This window comes from Ovis canadensis, chromosome 1 (genome assembly GCF_042477335.2).
Source record: "Ovis canadensis isolate MfBH-ARS-UI-01 breed Bighorn chromosome 1, ARS-UI_OviCan_v2, whole genome shotgun sequence".
NCBI lineage: Eukaryota > Metazoa > Chordata > Mammalia > Artiodactyla > Bovidae > Ovis > Ovis canadensis.
This window is the reverse complement of record NC_091245.1, coordinates 103,534,312-103,552,070: the sequence shown is the minus strand read 5'-3', so window position 1 is coordinate 103,552,070 and position 17,759 is coordinate 103,534,312. Positions and strand designations below refer to the sequence as shown.

The following is a 17,759-nucleotide window of genomic DNA, read 5'->3' as shown; positions in this document are numbered from 1 at the left end:
TGTAACAGACGCAGTGTAGACTGACATGAAATGAAAGTATCATTAACTGGAATGGTACTTGCTGTACGTGTGTGGGAAGTCCTTGGAAATTAGGTCGTAGACTTTGGACGTCAGTTCCCATTTGACAAGAGTGAGGCTTCTAGCCATTGTCACTTGTACCACTTGTGGACAGAGAGTAAGGTCCTCAGACTTCAAAATGGCTGTTGATACAGGGCAGGAGCTAAGGTGTTGCTCTGTGGTAACCCAGTTAAGGTGTTTAAGAGGAACTCATGGGATTCAAGAGCCTGGAGTCCCTGGGCTGGAGATTTCCAGAAGGAAGGAGAAAATAGCTACATTTTCCCATTGTATTTAATTTTTACTTTATAGAATGAAGTAATGACTTAAATATGAAGTAATGAATTATCCATATGTAAAAATGGATGTCTTTGATAAGACATTATTGTTGCAATAATGATTCTGAACTTTCTAGATACACAAAGGTTGTGGGAACAGTCTTTCTCTTTAAAACTTGAATATTTTATAATTATGGCCAGTATTTGAACCTTTTCAAAATTTATGCTAAGGCTTCAAGAATAGATAATGTGAGCTGGAAAGAAGTGAGGTTAGTGGTCAAGATACCCATTGAGATAATTTTAAAACATAGCTAAAAATTCCTTGACTTTCTTCTCATTGAGAAATAAAGTCTGCATTCCCTCCTCTTGAATCTAGACAGGCTTATGACAGCTCTAACCCACAGAATATGGTAGAAGTGATACTGTGTAACTTCTGAGCCTGGACCATGAAAGGTCATACAGATTCCTCCTGGTCCTCTTGGGATGCTGTCTTTGGGAGGTACCATGTGAAGAGTCTCAGGACCACTCTGAGATCATTATCATCCTAGAGAGGCCAGGAATAAAGCATGCAGCTGAAGCCAGAATCAACTCCAGTTATCTGAGTGAATGATTCTTTACTACTATTGGATTTGAAAACTAGCATTCAATAGCCAAAAAATAATGCAAATGAGTTCCATTCTACATCAAATCTCTTGAAAAAAATGTACAAGCGTCCAGTCTGTAACCCTCTGAGATGCTTCTCATGTCCTCTTTTTTTTCTGTTTTCTCAAAGCCGAGAGGCTCTCATTTGCTGGATGCCCCATGTATTCTTTCCAAGAAAGCCCTCACTTTGGGTTTCTTGAGAGTTCACTGCCTGACCAGTTCATCTCTCTCTCCCAAGTTCATTATTTTCAGATGAACTTGCTCTTTCTCTACCAGGTCTTTCTTTCTGCCTCCAAGTCCTCCATCCTCTTTGGTCTCATTTTCCTCAATGTCTGATCCTTCACACTAGCCTCAACAGAGAAACGGATTCTGAGGACAGCTCATCCCTCCTCTCCCATGTTATACATGGCCTTTTTCTGAGAGTGTTCTCAGCAACCAGACAGCTCCTCTTCTCTCACCTGCCACCCCCAAAACTCCCACTGGGAGACCCCCACAAACCCATGTGAGGAAGAGCAGACCTATTAATGTGCCAGGTTCCTGCCAGGATCATTCCCTGGTGCAGGCAAGCCGGACCTTCAGGAACCGAGGGAGGGGCCCACCGGGCAGCCTTGGGTGGAGCAGTCAATGGACAGGTGAGAGGCATGTGGTGTGAGAAGAGGTTTTATTTCTCTATGTGGTCAAACAGCAGTGAGAACATTGTGAGGCACAGAGCAGGGGAGCCCACGGGCTCCTGGGAAATATACCTTAGAGCCTTCTAGGGAGAGCGTACCACCCTGCTGTGAACATTTCAGCTAGTCAGCCTGGGAAGCAAATACCAGGGTGTCCAAGAAAGGATGCATCAAGCTGGGGCTTTTCCTTGGCTTTTGGCTTCTTGTTTCCTCTGAAATCATGTGTCTCAGCATCAGGAGGCCAGGTCAGCAGCAGCCTCCAGATCCCTGGCCACAGCCAGAGCGCCCGGACTGCAGACCACCATCACCATCACAGGAGTCGGAGCTCTGGCGCCGGCAGCGGTGGGACCTGCGGCGCCTGTGGGGGCCCAGGCAGCAGCTGCCCTCAGAGCGGGGAGCACAGCCCGAGGAGGCTGGAGGCAGACACTGTGCTGGGCTCTTTGGGGGACACTTGGGGGAGGGGCACTTGGGAGGGGGCTGGCACTGCTGCTGGTTCTGCTGGCAGGACATCTCGGCGGGAGGTCAGTGAGCCTGGACACATTCAAGGAGAAAAGATCAGCGCACAAGCTCCAGGCCGCTGTCTCCCCTGTGAGCGGTCTTACTAGGGCCTATGCTCCTAATCCCAGCTGCCTCCTGAGCTGTGATGTTCAGGAGGAAAGTGGAAATTGATCTCAATGGATCTCACTCTCTACTTGCAGAACCATGCTGTCATCCTCTAAGTGGGTCCCATAGAAACACGGAGAGAAACACACCCCACTGGGAAGTGACCCGTGGAGGATGTCTCTGGGTACATGTGTGTTTCAGGATGAAGCGTGGGGGTGGTGCTGAGAGTCATGTGTCCCAGACCCCAATGCCTCCCACACAGGTCGTTGCTCACTGTCCCCTGTCCCCAGTTGCCCCTCAAAGTCTGATTCTTGCTGCCTCCACAGACACCTCTGCTTTCCTCTTCCCCACCAACCCTGAGTTTGTCTCCCCCACAGTCCTAGCTGAGGCTCTGTCCCCTCCAGTCACTCACCGTTGCAGTGGAGGCAGGAGAAGGATGCTCCTGAGTAGGCTGTGGATGCGCAGTTCAGAGCAGAAGCCCTTTTATCCTGTGCTGGGTGTGTGATGCACGGCCCGAGCATCCTGCTGCTTTCACAACAAGGGGGAGGGCAATGACAACACACACTTCCTACGTGCTTGCCTCGTGTCTTCCTGGGCATGAATCTAAAATTCTACTAAGGTGGAACCAGGATGTCCCTGTGACTGCTGAACCGCTTGCTACTCAGATCTGCTCTGGACCTATTGCTGTGTCTTTAGTCATTCATTCACTTCCATTCCTAGACCAAGCTCTGTCCATTTTACTTCATTTGACAAGAATAATATAGAGAGATGTATGACATATTTCTTCTCTGATTATCTCACAGGTTAAATAGATCATGACACAGAGAAGTAAATATATATTTTAAAATAATTTCTAAAAGTCTTTATTGAATTTGTTACAAAGTTGCTTCTGTTTCATGTTTTGGTGTTTTGGGCACAAGGCATATGAAATCTTAGCTCCCTGATCAGGGATTGAACCCTCACCTCCTGTATTGTAAAGTGAAGTCCTAACCTCTGCGTGGCCAGGAATGTCCCTAGACAAATAAGTATATTGATCTATTGAGATATGTGCTATCACAGATGTGTTTACAAAGACCTCAAGCCTAAGATTTTAGCTTGTGATAGTCCACCCCCCTTGTCCCCACATTGCACTGCAAGTCCCAAAGGGTAATGGAGACTCCAGTGTTCTCTGAAGTCTGGTGACAGCTGGTCAAGGTTATTGTCCTGACGGAGATGGAAGATGTGTAAGGTAAGGGATGGAGGTGGGAGCCAGTTCTTGTCTAAGATAGACAGGTTCCTAAGAGAACCTTACTATCCCATGTGGCAGCATGGGCAGCAGTAGTCAAGTCCCACTAAGAAGGGGCCTACAGCTCTAGATGTGACGAGATTCACAATTGATATTATTAAGAAGAAGGAGGAGAAGGGGAGATGGGGCAAAGTCCACTCTTCACTGAGGCTCTGTTGTGTCCATGCCAATGTGCACTATTGATTCTAACACCGTAGAAGCTAATAGAAGAAAGTGGTTCAGATGTTGGAAGAGCTAAGGGAAGGAAAATTGTGCAAATGATAATAATAAAAATGGTTGGTAATTTTAAGATTGACCATGGTGGAGGTTTTATATGAACCTCATTTGATATCATAGACCTTATAATGGCTGAAGTGAAAGTGTTGGTTGCTCAGTCATGTCTGACTCTTTGTGACCCCATGGACAGTAGCCTGACAGGTTCCTCTGTCCAAGGAATTCTCCAGGCAAGAATGCTGGATTGGGTAGCCATTCTCTTCTCCAGGGGAGCTTCCCAACCCAGGGATCCAACTGGGGTCTCCTACATTGCAGGCAGATGCTTTCCCGTCTGAGTGCTATTTCCCCATTGAATTTACTGGTGACAATACATATCTATTCCTCATCAAACTGTATCTCCAATATGAAAAATATATTATACTACACTTACCAAAAATAAATTTATCATTGACACTTCAGCATTCACATACTTAAATTTAATTAAATAAAATTACATAAAACTTTATTATAGCAAATGTATCACATTGCATTCCAATTTCTTACAAGCTTGAAGGACTAGCTACCTGTTTATAGACACAAAATTAATAGCAAAGGCTATGGTGTCCTTTTTCTCATCAATGTACAATTTACTTGTTTTGAATCAGTGGTTCCAAAAGTTCTTTCAGGATACTTGTGAGAACATAAATGGTCCTGGACTGGGGGGCTGTTGTATATTTTCAACCCGATATCCCAGTTAGAGTGAACACTAAAAATATATTTCAGGAAGATCCCCTGGAGAAGAGAATGGCTACCCACTCCAGTATTCTTGCCTGGAGAATTCCGTGGACAGAGGAACCTGGCAGGCTACTGTCCATGGGGTCACAAAGAGTCAGACACAACTGAACAACCAACACTTTCACTTTACCACTATAAGGTCTATGATATCAAATGAGGCTCATAAAAAACCTCCTAAGGCAAAATGTGTAGGTAGAAGGGAGGAGAACTGACTTAAGTCTTAGGGTCCAAATCTAGCTGCAGAAGGGAGCTACTTATTTTTTCATACAGTATGCTTTTCTAGAAATAAGCACAGAGGCCATGTTTTATCCCAGCAATGTGTGGCTCTGTGTTGCTGTGGGGCTACACTTTGGGTGTAACACTTGTCCCCAGTCAATGTGACTCAGATCATTTCAGAACCTGCTAATAGAGCTGCTTTCTGGTCCTGGTGCATCACCAGCTGACTGGTAGCCGGCTTCCTCCCGGCCCCACCCCGAGTCCCTGTCTTAGTCCCTGTCTCCTGATGTGCCCATTCTCTTCCTCTTTGTGATGGAGCTCTTTAATTTCACACCTCCCTCCTGGAACCTTGCCAGGTGGCTCAGTGATAAAGAATTCGCCCGCCACTGCAGGAGGCATAGGAGATGCGGGCTAGATCCCTGGGTGGTGAAGACCCCCTGGAGGAGGGATGGCAATCCACTCCAGTATTCTTGCCTGGGAAATCTCATGGACAGAGGAGCCTGGTGGGCTACAGGCTGCAAAGAGTCAGACATGTCTGAGCATGCACATTCTCCTGGAACCTCCCCCACCTCACAACCAGTGCTTTCCTTCTCAGAGCAGAGTCCACAATGAGCCTAAGAAAACCAAGGAAGACACTTGAATTCACAGCTCAAAGCATGTATTGACTTCAAAGATGCTTTACTGTGAAGATGTCAGATTCTCATGGAGAAGAAACTAACATGGAGAAGAAACTGACCTGGTTGGCCTAAAATGAGGATCTTATGACCTAGTAATGTGTATGTGAGCTCTGGAGCAGGAAGTGCTTTATCTGAGGTCCAGCTCCAAGGCAAGCCTTCTGAGCCGCGCATATTAGTAACAAATAAACAAGCAAGGAGTAGCCCTTCTCATAGGCAATTTATGACTGATGTTGTGAAAAGGGGAAGATGAGAAAAGTAAGGCCCAAAGTGGTATCCTGGGAAGGTATTTCTCCTTGGAGTTTATGTCCTTTAGTTTTCTTATTATCAGACATTGGGTGTAGACTGGAACAATAATCCTTGGTTTTTAATGTATGCTGGTCATTGGTCCACATATGTCCCCTTTTAATTTATCTATCAATCACTTAAATAAAAACATACAAAAGTCTACCACCTAAGTGAAATAATAACTTTATAGTAAATTACATGGACCTACTGAGTTCTCTGTCATCCCATGTCCCAGCCAACTGACATGACCAAAATCCTGAATTTTGTGCTTAATGTTCTTTCTTTCTTCCCTTTTAATATATATTTGTCACATTTGTATATATTCCTAAAAAGTACTGTTTTAAATTTTTTCTATTATTAAGTCAGATTCCTTGAGGTATATTTTGTTGTTGTTTAGTCACTAAGTCGTATCTGACTCTTTGCGACCCCATGGGCTATAGCCCACCAAGCTCCTCCGTCCACACTCTCCAGGCAAGAATACTGAAGTGGGTCACCATTTTCTTCCACTGGGGATCCTCCCAACCAAGGGTTTGAACCTGAATTTCTGCCTTGGCAGTAGGATTCTTTACCACTGAGCCACCAGGTAAGTCAAGGTGTATGTTACATACTCTAAAAAAATCACTCATTGGAGTATACAATTCCATGGGCTTTAACTAACAGATAACTGCTGTCATGCAACTGCTGCAACAATTAAGACACGGAACAAGTCCATCACCCCAATATATTCCCTCCCCCATCCCAACCCTGGGCAACCACCAATCTATTTTTAGTCTTTATAGTTTTATCTTTTCCAGGATGTCATATAACTCAGTTCAGTTCAGTCACTCAGTCGTGTCCGACTCTTTGCGACCCCATGGACTACAGCACACCTATCTGTTCATCACCAACTCTCAGAGCTTACACAAACTCATGTCCATTGAGTTGGTGATGCCAACCAACCATCTCATCCTCTGTCGTCCCCTTCTCCTCCCACCCTCAATCTTTCCAAGCATCAGGGTCTTTTCCAATGAGTCAGTTCTTTGCATCAGATGGCAAAAGTATTGGAGTTTCAGCTTTAGCCTCAGTCCTTCCAATGAATATTCAGGACTGATTTCCTTTAGGATGGACTGGTTGGATCCGCCTTACTGTCCAACGATTCTTAAGAGTCTTCTCCAACACCACAGTTCAAAAGTATCAATTCTTTGACACTCAGCTTTCTTTATAGTCCAACTTTCATATCCATACGTGACTACTGGAAGAAAAAAAGCTTTGACTAGACAGACCTTTGTTGGTATACAATTAGAACTATATAATATGTGACATTGATTTTTTTTAATGTATTTATTTATTGGAGGCTAATTACTTTACAATATTGTATTGGTTTTGCCATACTTTGACATGAATCCACCATGGGTGACATTGAAAGCCTGACTTCTTTCACATAGAAAAATGTATTTAAAATTCATTTCTTTTGTTTCATATAGTAGTAGCTCATTCCTTTTTTACTGCTAAGTAGCATTCCACTGCATGGATGTATCAGATTTTTAATCCATTCACCAGTTGAAGGACACTTGGTTTATTTGCAATTCAGGGCAATCACGAACAAAGCCACTATAAACATTGACTTACAGGTTTTTCTCTGAACATAAATTTTAATTCTTTTTGGCCAGTTACCTAAGAATATGGCTCTGGGGCAAATGGTGAGTATACATTTCTATTTATGAGATACTGGCAAACTATTTTCCAAATTGGTTGTATAATTTTCCATTGTCACCAGCAATGTCTAAGAGCTCTAAATGCTCCACATCCTTCATAGTATGCGGTATTGTCAGTTATTTTTTTTAACCCTTCTAATGTGTATAGAGTGGTATCTCATTTTGCTTTTAATCTGCATTTCCTTAATGACAAATGATGTTCAGTGTCTTTTCTTGTGCTTATTTGCCATCCATGCATTTTCTTTGTTGATATGAGTGTCTATTTTCTGTTTTCTTATTTTTAGTTTTCAAGTATTTTTTTTTGTTCTAGACATAACTCTGTAAGATATATATTCTGCAAATATTTTCCCCAAGTCTCTGAGTTTTCTTTGCATTTTCCTAACAATGTCTTTTGAAAAGTTAGTGTTTTTAATTTTGGTAAAGTTCAATTTATCAAGGTTTTCTTTTTCAATGACTCCTTTTTTGCCATATCTAAAAAATGTTTGTATAACCCGACGTCATAAAAGATCATCTATTATGTTTTACTTTAGAAGTTTTATGTTTTACATTTTGGTTTAATATCCTTGTTGAGTTAATTTTTGTGTATAGCATAAGGTAAATTTTAGTTCTTTTTTTAACACAGAGATGGCCAAGTGTTTCAACATCATTTGTTGAAATGACTGTCCTTCCTCCATTCAATCACCTCTGTACCTTTGTTTAAAATAAATTAATCCTCTATACTGGGTCTATTTTTGAACCCTATGTTCTTTTCCATAGATCTGCCCTTGCCTTGCTCCTGATTTTAGGAGAAAAACATTCATTGTCTATATCAAGTATGAAAATATTATGAAGTTGAGGATGCTTTTTATAAAGTTGGGGATGTTCCCAAGGAATCCCTACAAGATTCGTTGTCTTTCTGAAAGATTAAAAAAAAAAATCATGAATTGACGTTGGATTTTTTTCAAATGCTTTCTCTGCATTTATTGAGATGATAATATGTTTTTATTTTCCCTTTAGTCTGATGTGAATGCAATAATGTCTCAACTATTTCAAGATTCTCCTTAGAATTGCTGGACTGTCTGTATTTTTTTTTTTTACATTTACCAAAAGACACATAATTTTACAAATTATGAGTATCTCACGTAATGTATAATCTAAATATCAGCTGTTTTTTTCAGCCTGTGAGTACAAGATAAGACTATAATACATACATTTGGCCAAATAACAGTATATGGAAATGACCATCTAAACAATCACAAAGTGTCTCCACACTATTTCCTGGAATTTCCAAAGGTGAGTGTCACATGGCCATACCAGCCAGTCTGACAGCTCTCATCACCGCATATCCACCCAGCTCATCCTGTCCTGATACAGCTCACATCCTTGATGTCCATCCTCCTTGACAGTCTGCTGGGAAAATCATCCTCTGTTCTGACATTTCTCATAAAATTCCTGGCATTCTATTTTCATATGACAGTGTTAATGGGAGAGATACTTCTACAGTTTCTTAATATACATAGAGGAAATCTGGGACTCTTCCAATGCGCTCTTTAGAAGTTAAGGATATTTAGATGCTATGGTTTTAGGGTTGGGGCTCGAATATTCTGTAATAACCTATATGAGAAAAGAACCTGAAAAAGAATAAATATATGTATAAATGAAACTAACACAACGTTGTAAATCAACTCTACTCTAATATAAAATGAAAGTTAAACTAAAAAATAAAACCAAAAAAATAAAAAATATATACAATACTAAGAAAAATCCCAAACCAATATCATTTTAAGGTCTTAATCCAATGGAATATTTTCAATATTTCCATATGAGGACGCATTTTACATCCTCAAAGTGTCAGACACCATCTGGGGAGGAAATTTGATATGTGGAAGCTAGGAAGAAATAGCCTCAATTAGAAGATTGGGAGGCATTTTCACACTCCTTTGCACCATTTTCCCTAAAAGAAATTGAGCCACTGGTCACAGAAGCTTCACACAGTTCTGTCACCTCCTGGTCCCATCCCTGAAAGAAGGAAGAAGTTTGTCTTTGTTTCATTTCTTATGTAAGATGATGGACTTGATTGATGAATTGAGATTTAATGCTTCCAAGTGCATTTTAAGGAAGAAGCATCAGAAGTAAAGTGCATTCTCTCTGGTAGCTCCACACTGCAGGATGCCCAGCTCCTGAAGATGAGCTACTCACACTGGTCCTCACAGAACTGTCCTAATGGCCTCACAGCCATTCCTCCATCATCAAGGACATCTGCTCCATCTGAAGGCCTGTTTGGGAGAAATGTAAGGGGCTGTGAAGAGGGATTTCCTCCCTGAGGTGGATATAAAATGGGAGAGCAGCAACTCCAGGACTAAACCAGGTGCCCATAAGACAAGGAACGAGGGATGGAGCCTGGAGGAAACCAGAGAGAAGTCCACTGATGTTTTTAAAAATATTTATTGATTTATTTGGCTGTGCTAGGTTTTAGTTTAGGCATTCAGGATCTTTAGTTGCAGCATGTGGGATATAGTTCCTTGACCAGGGATTGAACCCAGGCCCCTGCATTGGGAATGTGGAGTCTTAGTCACTGGACCACCAGGGGAGTCCCCACTCACATTTTAAGGAAGATGGAGAAATCTTTACACTGAAAGCCACCCAGAAGTTTTGGAACTTATTCCACCACTGAGATTACTATTACCTTTCAGCTGTTGTTGGCTAATGACTCGAGATAGAGATTGTACTCATTTGGACCAAAAAGAGCCTTGTACTTGCTTCTATTGAACAAGTCAAAGAGGAAAACTATTCACATTTTGCAGAGGACTGAAGCTTGGACTGATTCAGGCCTTATCCTTATACCTGCCACAGCACCTACAATCTCTCTTTAATCTATAGACAGTTGTAATTCATCATGGTGTCCCTCCTCTCTGCTAGACTGGCAATCCTGTGAGGGCAGGTTATGTTTCCTTCATAGCTGTACTCCCAGTGCTGAGACCAGTCCCTGACCCACAGCTGACACACCATTAAAGTTTATTGAATGTAGAAACTTGGGGATTAGTGACTGGATGAGAAGAAATATTCAGGAAGAAGGAGGGCTACCAATAGGAGAATCTGGTCTGCAGGAGAAGAAACAGTGGGGGACATCCCCCTCCTGGTCATCCCCAAGGTCAATTTGGACCTTCAGAGGAACCCCAGGAGTGATGTCAGCACCACTTCCTTTAGGCTGACCACTTATCTCTGTATTATGCCACAAATTAGGACATGACTGAGTAATCACGTTGGGACACAAGTTGTATAGTAAGACTTCCCCAGTGCACCAGGAGGGAGAGTAGCCATAGTTTATGGCATTACTGAAGGGATTCCCCATCCAGAAAAGCTGATGAAAATAAATATGAGTTGCCTTCTATCTTCTCTTTCTGCATCCTCACCATGGAGTCCAACAGAAAAAATAATGTCTCTTTTCATAGCTCATATTTTCCCCTTTGCAACCCAGTATCCAGTTGTAGGGCTCTCAGTGAAGTGAGGCAAATAGTGGTCAAACTGAAAGGGAGGCTGGGACTGAAAGCAAGGCCTCAGGGCTGTCAGGAGCCTCACTCTGGAGACAGGAGAAGGTCAGTGAGGCCACAATTCCCTCCACACCATCTCCACCAACTCCATCCTGAGCTAACACTCTGAAGGTCCACTCCATGCCAAGTCCTTCCTGCACAGGGTCTTGAAATACTGTACAGGTGCCCTAAGCTTTAATGTTAGGTGAGTGTTGAGTAGAGGGAGAAAAACAAAATTTTCTAAAGGCAGGAAGCCATTCCTAGAGGTTTTAATGGTCATAATAGAATAAGATACTTCCTCTACAAAAAGATTTTATTCAAAATCTCACTTAATTGGGACTTCTCTGGCAGTCCAATGGTTAAGACTCCGATCTCCTAATCCAGGGGACATGGGTTTGATACCTAGTCAGGGAACTAAGATCCTGTATGCTGCAAGGCATGACCAAAAAAAAAAAATCACTTAACTATGTGCACTGCTTTATCACCTGCTATTTACTAGTTAATAGGCCATGAACATTTTTCTCTGTAAGAAAATATGTGTGCTAAGTCGCTTATGTTGTGTCTGACTCTCTGCAACCCTATAGACTGTAGCCTGCTAGGCTCCTCTGTCCATGAGATTCTCCAGGCAAGAATACTGGAGTGGGTTTCCATGCCCTCCTCCAGGGATCTTCTGGACCCAGGGATCAAACCCGAGTCTCTTATGTCTCCTGCATCAACAGCCAAGCTTCTTACCACTAGCACCACCTGGGAAGCCCTGTAAGAAAATATAGGACCATGATATAATATTATTATAATAGCAAAACTTGTTTAAATTAGCTATGGATTATTAAAGCTTACAGCCTTAATTATATATTTTAATGGTAGATAGTAAAATAGAGTTAAGTGTGCAAATAGTAATTTTTTAACCATATAGAGTTTTATTTCTCATTTTATATTAATTTTAATGTATGCATGATTGACCTGTGCCCTTGCAGATGTTATATCAGATCTCTTTTTATTTTTTATGTCCCCTCCCTCTTGAACATCCCTCCCATCTCCCTCCTTAAGTGTGCAAATAGTTTTGAGTTCAGATGATTGCACCAACAACTTTTTTTCAGCTCAGGTCAATTTGTTTGTTTGTCCATCAACACCTAATTTGGCTCTGCTCCCCTGCATGAAGCTGCCTGCTGCTGCCTGGTGCCATAAGGTCCCCAGAGGGGCTCACTTCTCCTAGACAGGATACAGGTACAGTCAGTCCCCTTCCCATGCCTGTATCTCACTGCAAGGAGCTCAGGAGGCAGCAGTGGATTATTCTGAAGGTCCTTGTCACTGGGGCAGCCAGGAAACATGGTCCACTTGGAATTTTTTCTATGATCTATTAATTTGTCTGTCTGTGTGTCTGTCTTGGTAGACTCATGATCCAATAACAATTATTCTGGGATTTCCCTGGCAGTCTAGTGGTTGAGACTCTGAGCTTCCAAAACAGGGACACAGGTTCAATCCCTAGTCAGGGAACTAGGATCCCACCAGCCACATGGTGGCGGAGGGAGGTGGGGTAGGGGGATAACAAAACAAAACAGAATTCTTCCATCGCTGTACCTATTCCCAGGAAAGAAGGTGAGTCAGAATCTGAATGGAGGCAGATGGTCTGAAACAATGAAGGAAGGAAGGAAGGTTGCCAGGCTACTAGCTGCCCTAGCGGGAGGTGTGTGGACAGTCACCGTGCTTCTTGATGGAAACTCCTTAGGTGGACACTATGTAAGTGCCCAGGAAAAGGGCTTGAGGTCTAGTCCTGGGAACATGCCAGACTGTCACCCTCCCCTGGATTGTGAAAGCAGCAGCATGCTCAAGTCATGTATCACACACGCAGCACAGGATAAAAGGGCTCTTGCCCTGAGCTCTCCATTCACAGCCTCCTCAGAAACAGACTTCTCCTCCCTCCTGACACCTGGTGAGTATCCAGCAGGGAATGGAACTCTACCTGAGATGCTGGAAAGGAACCCTGAGATCATAGCAGAAAAGTGGAAACCAAAAGGGCCTGAAATGAAATCCCAGAAGAATGGTTGCAGAGAAGGTAGCCAGGGGTGTGATGTAGGAATCAGGAAGGAGTTCCTTTGGGATGAAACAAGAATTCTGGGAACTGCAAATTCACAGGAGCTCATGACACTTCCCATGCTCTTTCTATTCGTGTCTACACACGGTTCCTGTGATAAGCACTTTTCAGAATACTTTCCTCAAATGGGTACATCCCTTGTGTGTTTCCTTTGAGATACAAAAGTCTAGATGCTCAGTTAGATTGGCACCATGGGATCCTGGGCAGAGAGCAACATAGGCGGCATCTTGCATGATCAAATTAACTCCACATCAGTGTTCCTCTCCCTCCTGCGGCCCTGTCTTAAGAAGCAGCTGGCCTGACAAGAGAGGGATCAGGAAACCAAGAGTGGGGAAACACTGGACTGTGGATTCCAGGCTGACAAGGTGATTTTGTTTTGCCCAGGCTCACTGACCTCCTGCCGAGATGTCCTGCCAGCAGAACCAGCAGCAGTGCCAGCCCCCTCCCAAGTGCCCCTCCCCCAAGTGTCCCCCAAAAAGCCCAGCACAGTGTCTGCCTCCCACCTCCTCCAGCTGCGCCCCCAGCTCTGAGGGTGGCTGCTGCCTGGGCCTCCACAGGCACCGCAGGTCCCACCACTGCCGGCGCCAGAGCTCCAACTCCTGTGATGGTGATGGTGGTCTGCAGTCCAGGCGCTCTGGCTGTGGCCAGGGATCTGGAGGCTGCTGCTGACCGGGCCTCCTGATGTTGACACATGTGATTTCAGAGGAAACGAGGACCCAAGTGCCAAGGAAAAGCCCCAGCCTGAGACATCCTTTCCTGGACACCCCATTCTCATTCGCCCAGACTGAGCCAGGAGATGCTCCTGCACAGGGTTCAGAGCTCTCTCTGGAGGGCTCCTTCTGTCTGATCTCCAGGATCTCACAGGTCCCCACCTCCTGCACCTGCTGATGATCAGCAGAGCCTGTGCCAGACCCTGTGAAAAAAATAAAGCTTTTCTTCCTCATTTCCAGGTGGCTCATGTGTCGTTTCACTCTGTCCCTCCCCAGATCCCCCGGTGGCCAACACAATCCACACAATGTTCTGGAGGCAGAATCTGAGCTCTGGATCAGGAGAAGAGAGCAGTTCATTTCCGCCTCCGTTCATGAAGGATCATGAGTTTTCAGCTGGAATGGAGACTTATTGGTTTAGGTCCTGCACCTCTCAGTGAAAGGACTGACTTCCCTCGAAACCTGCAATGGGTCCTGATACAACCTGGGAATTGCCAGGGTGTGATATGGGAGTTCTGTTACTTTAATAAGCTATTTCTGAGTCCTAAATAAAGAAACAGTGACTCCAGAGGCAACGAAAGTGAACAGACTTTTGGACTCTGTGGGAGAAGACAAGGGTGGGATGATGTGAGAGAATAGCTTTGAAAGATGTATATTACCATATGTGAAACAGATCTCCAGTCCAGGTTTGATGCATGAGACAGGGCGCTCAGGGCCAGTGCACTGGGATGACCCTGAGGCATAGGATGGGGAGGGAGGTGGGAGCGGGGTTCAGGATGGGGGACACATGTACACCCATGGCTGAGTCATATGAATGTATGGCAAAAACCACTACAATATTGTAAAGTAATTAGCCTCCAATTAAAATAAATAAATTAATTTACAAAAAAAAAAGAGGAAGAAGATACATCTAAGGAAGGAAAGTTAACTCCACCAACTCTATGAAAATGCAGGGGGAGATGAAAGGTAAGTGAAGGATTGAATGAGGTCTAGAGGAAATGGTGTGGCTGGGAGTTTAGTTAATGAGATGACTGGAGCATGTGAAATGAGAATTTTAGGAAAAAGAGAAAATGAGAATTGTCGCTGGAATTCTATATAATTGATTAAATTTGAATTCTGCACTATCATGAAGCTAAATAAAGTACTATGTTTTAGCCTAAATTGTGAAACTCAGACATTTCTGAGGCTGAAATAATGTTCCTAAGTGTGAGCCAAGAGTAACATCTCAGTTTGACATTGTCTGAAAAGTCAGACAATGTCAGAACTGAAGCTACAATCAATCGTAAATATTATGTGAAATTGATGTTAGGAACTGAGCGGGCAGGCAAAACTGGATAACTTTGCAACCTTAAATTATGAAATGATTTTATCAAACCTGGAAGTTAACTTCTAAAATTTGGAAGTCAAAAAGTCTCAGAGGAGATTAATTCCAGATACACACCAACTCCATCTAACAAATGAGACATGATTCCCTGGAGCAGGAGTCCCAGCTCTGGCCATTAGTTTTAGATGGGTTAGAAATCAGCAGAGTGCTCAGCCTTCCGCAGGGCAAGGTAGCTCCTGGAAGTGGCTAACCCGCTGGCTCCCAGGGAAGAGTTGTGCCTCGCCTGATAGAGCCTGCAAACCTGGAATGCAAGGTGCGAGAGCAGGAGACCGCAGGCCCTGCAGCCCTGTGCAGGCTGGAAACCTTATTCCACAAGCTGAACAAAACTGGAGGATTAGAGCATGCCACCTGACAGAGGCTGCGGAAGAAGACGTGGAGATTCAGAAGCACCTCAAACTGCCACCCGAAGAGCCTACAGAGTTACAGCTATGGTTGAGTTAAAACTGTGTTTTTAAAAAGGAGAGAGAGGAGAGAGAAAAGGGAGCAGGGTCAACCAGGAAAGCGCCTAGCTAGCATTCCAAGGGGGGCTTGGGAAGCTAGAAGTAACATGAGAACATCTTTAACATGGAGCCCAGCCGTGGAGAAAATCAGATTCCCCAAAGCTCATCAAGGTCACTTCAGGTCCTTTCCTTGGGCCAATTTATCTATTCAGTTCATTTTTATTGAGCAGCTATTATGTGCTCAGTTCTAGGCACCGGAGATATGATTGAGAATCAGAGACATTTCTTCTCTTGAGAACTTGTGTTCAAATGGGTCTACAGGCAATAGCTGATTGTTTTATACACAACGTCACAATGTCGAGTGAAACCGAGTGACTCTCTTCTCAGTTGGCCTGTTACTCAGGGTGAGTGGACACTGGTGCTAGCTTAATAAACCCAGAGGAAACATCTAGCCTGGAGAAAATATTGACGCTTTGAGATAGTGGCTTTGGTGGTAACAAAAAACGACATCGAACATATGCTAGCTTCCACATTCAAAGACAGCAGTCAAGAATGGAGAGGGAGCAGATTGTTACAAACCACTGGAATAATGTTAGTGCACGAGCAGACCTCATCCTCATTCCTTTCTCTGCCCCACTCCATTATTCCACAGCCCCAGTGGGAAAATACCTTTTTAGAGGTGCTCTTTTCTTCCCATGAATATTCTTTTCTAATCATCTGAAAAGGGATGGCTGCACATCAGGTCTTCCTGTACAAGGATAAGCAGACACATACTTTTCATAAGTGTTCATAGAAAATAATAATATTTTGTCATCATTGTAATTAATAATCATTGGGACTGAAAGGATGTGTCCTCTTCTTAAATGTGATGTTTCAGAGAGCAATGCATCTCCAATGTTATAAAAGGTGCAATGGCAAAATAGCAAACAGCTTACATAATTGAAATTTCCAAAACATTTGGGTAATCACTGCTACTCACCATTATCACCCTCGTCATCACCACACCCAGTCAGTGTGATTCACAGCTGAGCTAATCTCCCTTAACCACCCCAGCCAACTTGAATCCCTCCCTCCCCTATACTATTTCTGGAGCTAGAATAAATAGCACAGTCACTAAGGCACTGACACAGTGGCCTTTAGATATGTCTTTTTTTTTTTTCTTTAAAGAACCAACCAGTTTATTATCATTATTATTATTATTTTGCCCCACCATGTAGTGTGTAGGATCTTCCCTGACCAGGAATAGAACCCGTGCCCCCTACAGTGGAATCGGAGTCTTAACCAATTGACAAACTGTGTCACTACGCCTTCTGCAGAGTTCTTGTCTCTATCTCTTATTTTATTCCTCACATCTTTTGTCTCTCGTGCCTCTATCACTTTATAGTTTTTGTCTTCCGCCCCCGCCCCCCCACCCCCCCCCCCGCCTTTCCCAGATACTAGCTGTTAACTGGAGAAGCCAGAATGCAAACACAAACAGAATATCTGACTCTAGATAAATGCCCAACAAGCCCCATCCTCCTTCAGCACCAGCAAGACCTCAGCCCTCTAATGAGGACTCTTGGGTTCTGTGAGCTCCTCTTGGCATCACCATCTGGGCTGACTGCCCATGGACCCACCAAAGATCTACCCCTCTGTTCCTGCCAGTTGTCCAAGTACTGTTCTCATGGGCCAGGGTCCTCATCCCATCCATCAGCCCCAAGTGATCCCAAGTGACAACATCTGGATGCAACATCCCCTTAGAGTCACTGCAGATGGAAGTGGACTGATGCCCAAAGGCTCTGACCCAGGGCCCGAGGACCACCCCCCCACACACACACACACATACATGGTACAGCTGAGGCAAAAGGTATTTGAGGAGTCCTATGACTTTCTTCGCAAGAAAACTCTTGGCAACGGCCCGGGAAGGTATGGAGGACCTAGGCATGAAGATTGTTGATGGTATGTGTGTTTAGTTGTATCTGACTCTTTGCGACCCTTTGGCCTGTAGCCCACCAGGCTCCTCTGTCCATAGACTTTTTCAGACAAGAATAGTGGAGAGGGTTGCGATGCCCTCCTCCAAGGGACCTTCCTGACCCAGGGATTGAATCTCCTGCATTGCAGGCAGATTCTATATCTGCTGAACCATCAGGGAAGCCCAGGAATGAAGATTACAAGGACCCAAGTCAGCTCAATATATGTTAGAGAAGGAGGGAGGGAGGGAGGGAAAGAATATGGAGTAAAAGAAAAATAAGAAATGAT

The 17,759-nt window shown here is 43.8% G+C and overlaps 2 protein-coding genes across 2 annotated transcripts; one reads left to right on the top strand and one right to left on the bottom strand.

Annotated features, from left to right (window-relative positions):
- Nucleotides 1-1,888: 1,888 nt before the first annotated feature.
- LOC138429643 (late cornified envelope protein 3B-like) lies at nucleotides 1,889-2,152 on the bottom strand. The gene has a single exon (XM_069571393.1). The coding sequence runs from the start codon at nucleotides 2,150-2,152 to the stop codon at nucleotides 1,889-1,891; it is 264 nt and encodes an 87-aa protein (XP_069427494.1).
- An 11,243-nt stretch (nucleotides 2,153-13,395) lies between these two features.
- On the top strand, nucleotides 13,396-13,659 carry LOC138429634 (late cornified envelope protein 3C-like). The gene has a single exon (XM_069571381.1). It carries the CDS (start codon nucleotides 13,396-13,398, stop codon nucleotides 13,657-13,659), a length of 264 nt encoding a protein of 87 aa, XP_069427482.1.
- Nucleotides 13,660-17,759: the final 4,100 nt, after the last annotated feature.

Bases quoted from the DNA above. Each gene is read 5' to 3' on its own strand.
- LOC138429634 (XM_069571381.1), top strand. From the start codon at position 13,396: ATGTCCTGCCAGCAGAACCAGCAGCAGTGCCAGCCCCCTCCCAAGTGC.
- LOC138429643 (XM_069571393.1), bottom strand. From the start codon at position 2,152: ATGTCCTGCCAGCAGAACCAGCAGCAGTGCCAGCCCCCTCCCAAGTGC.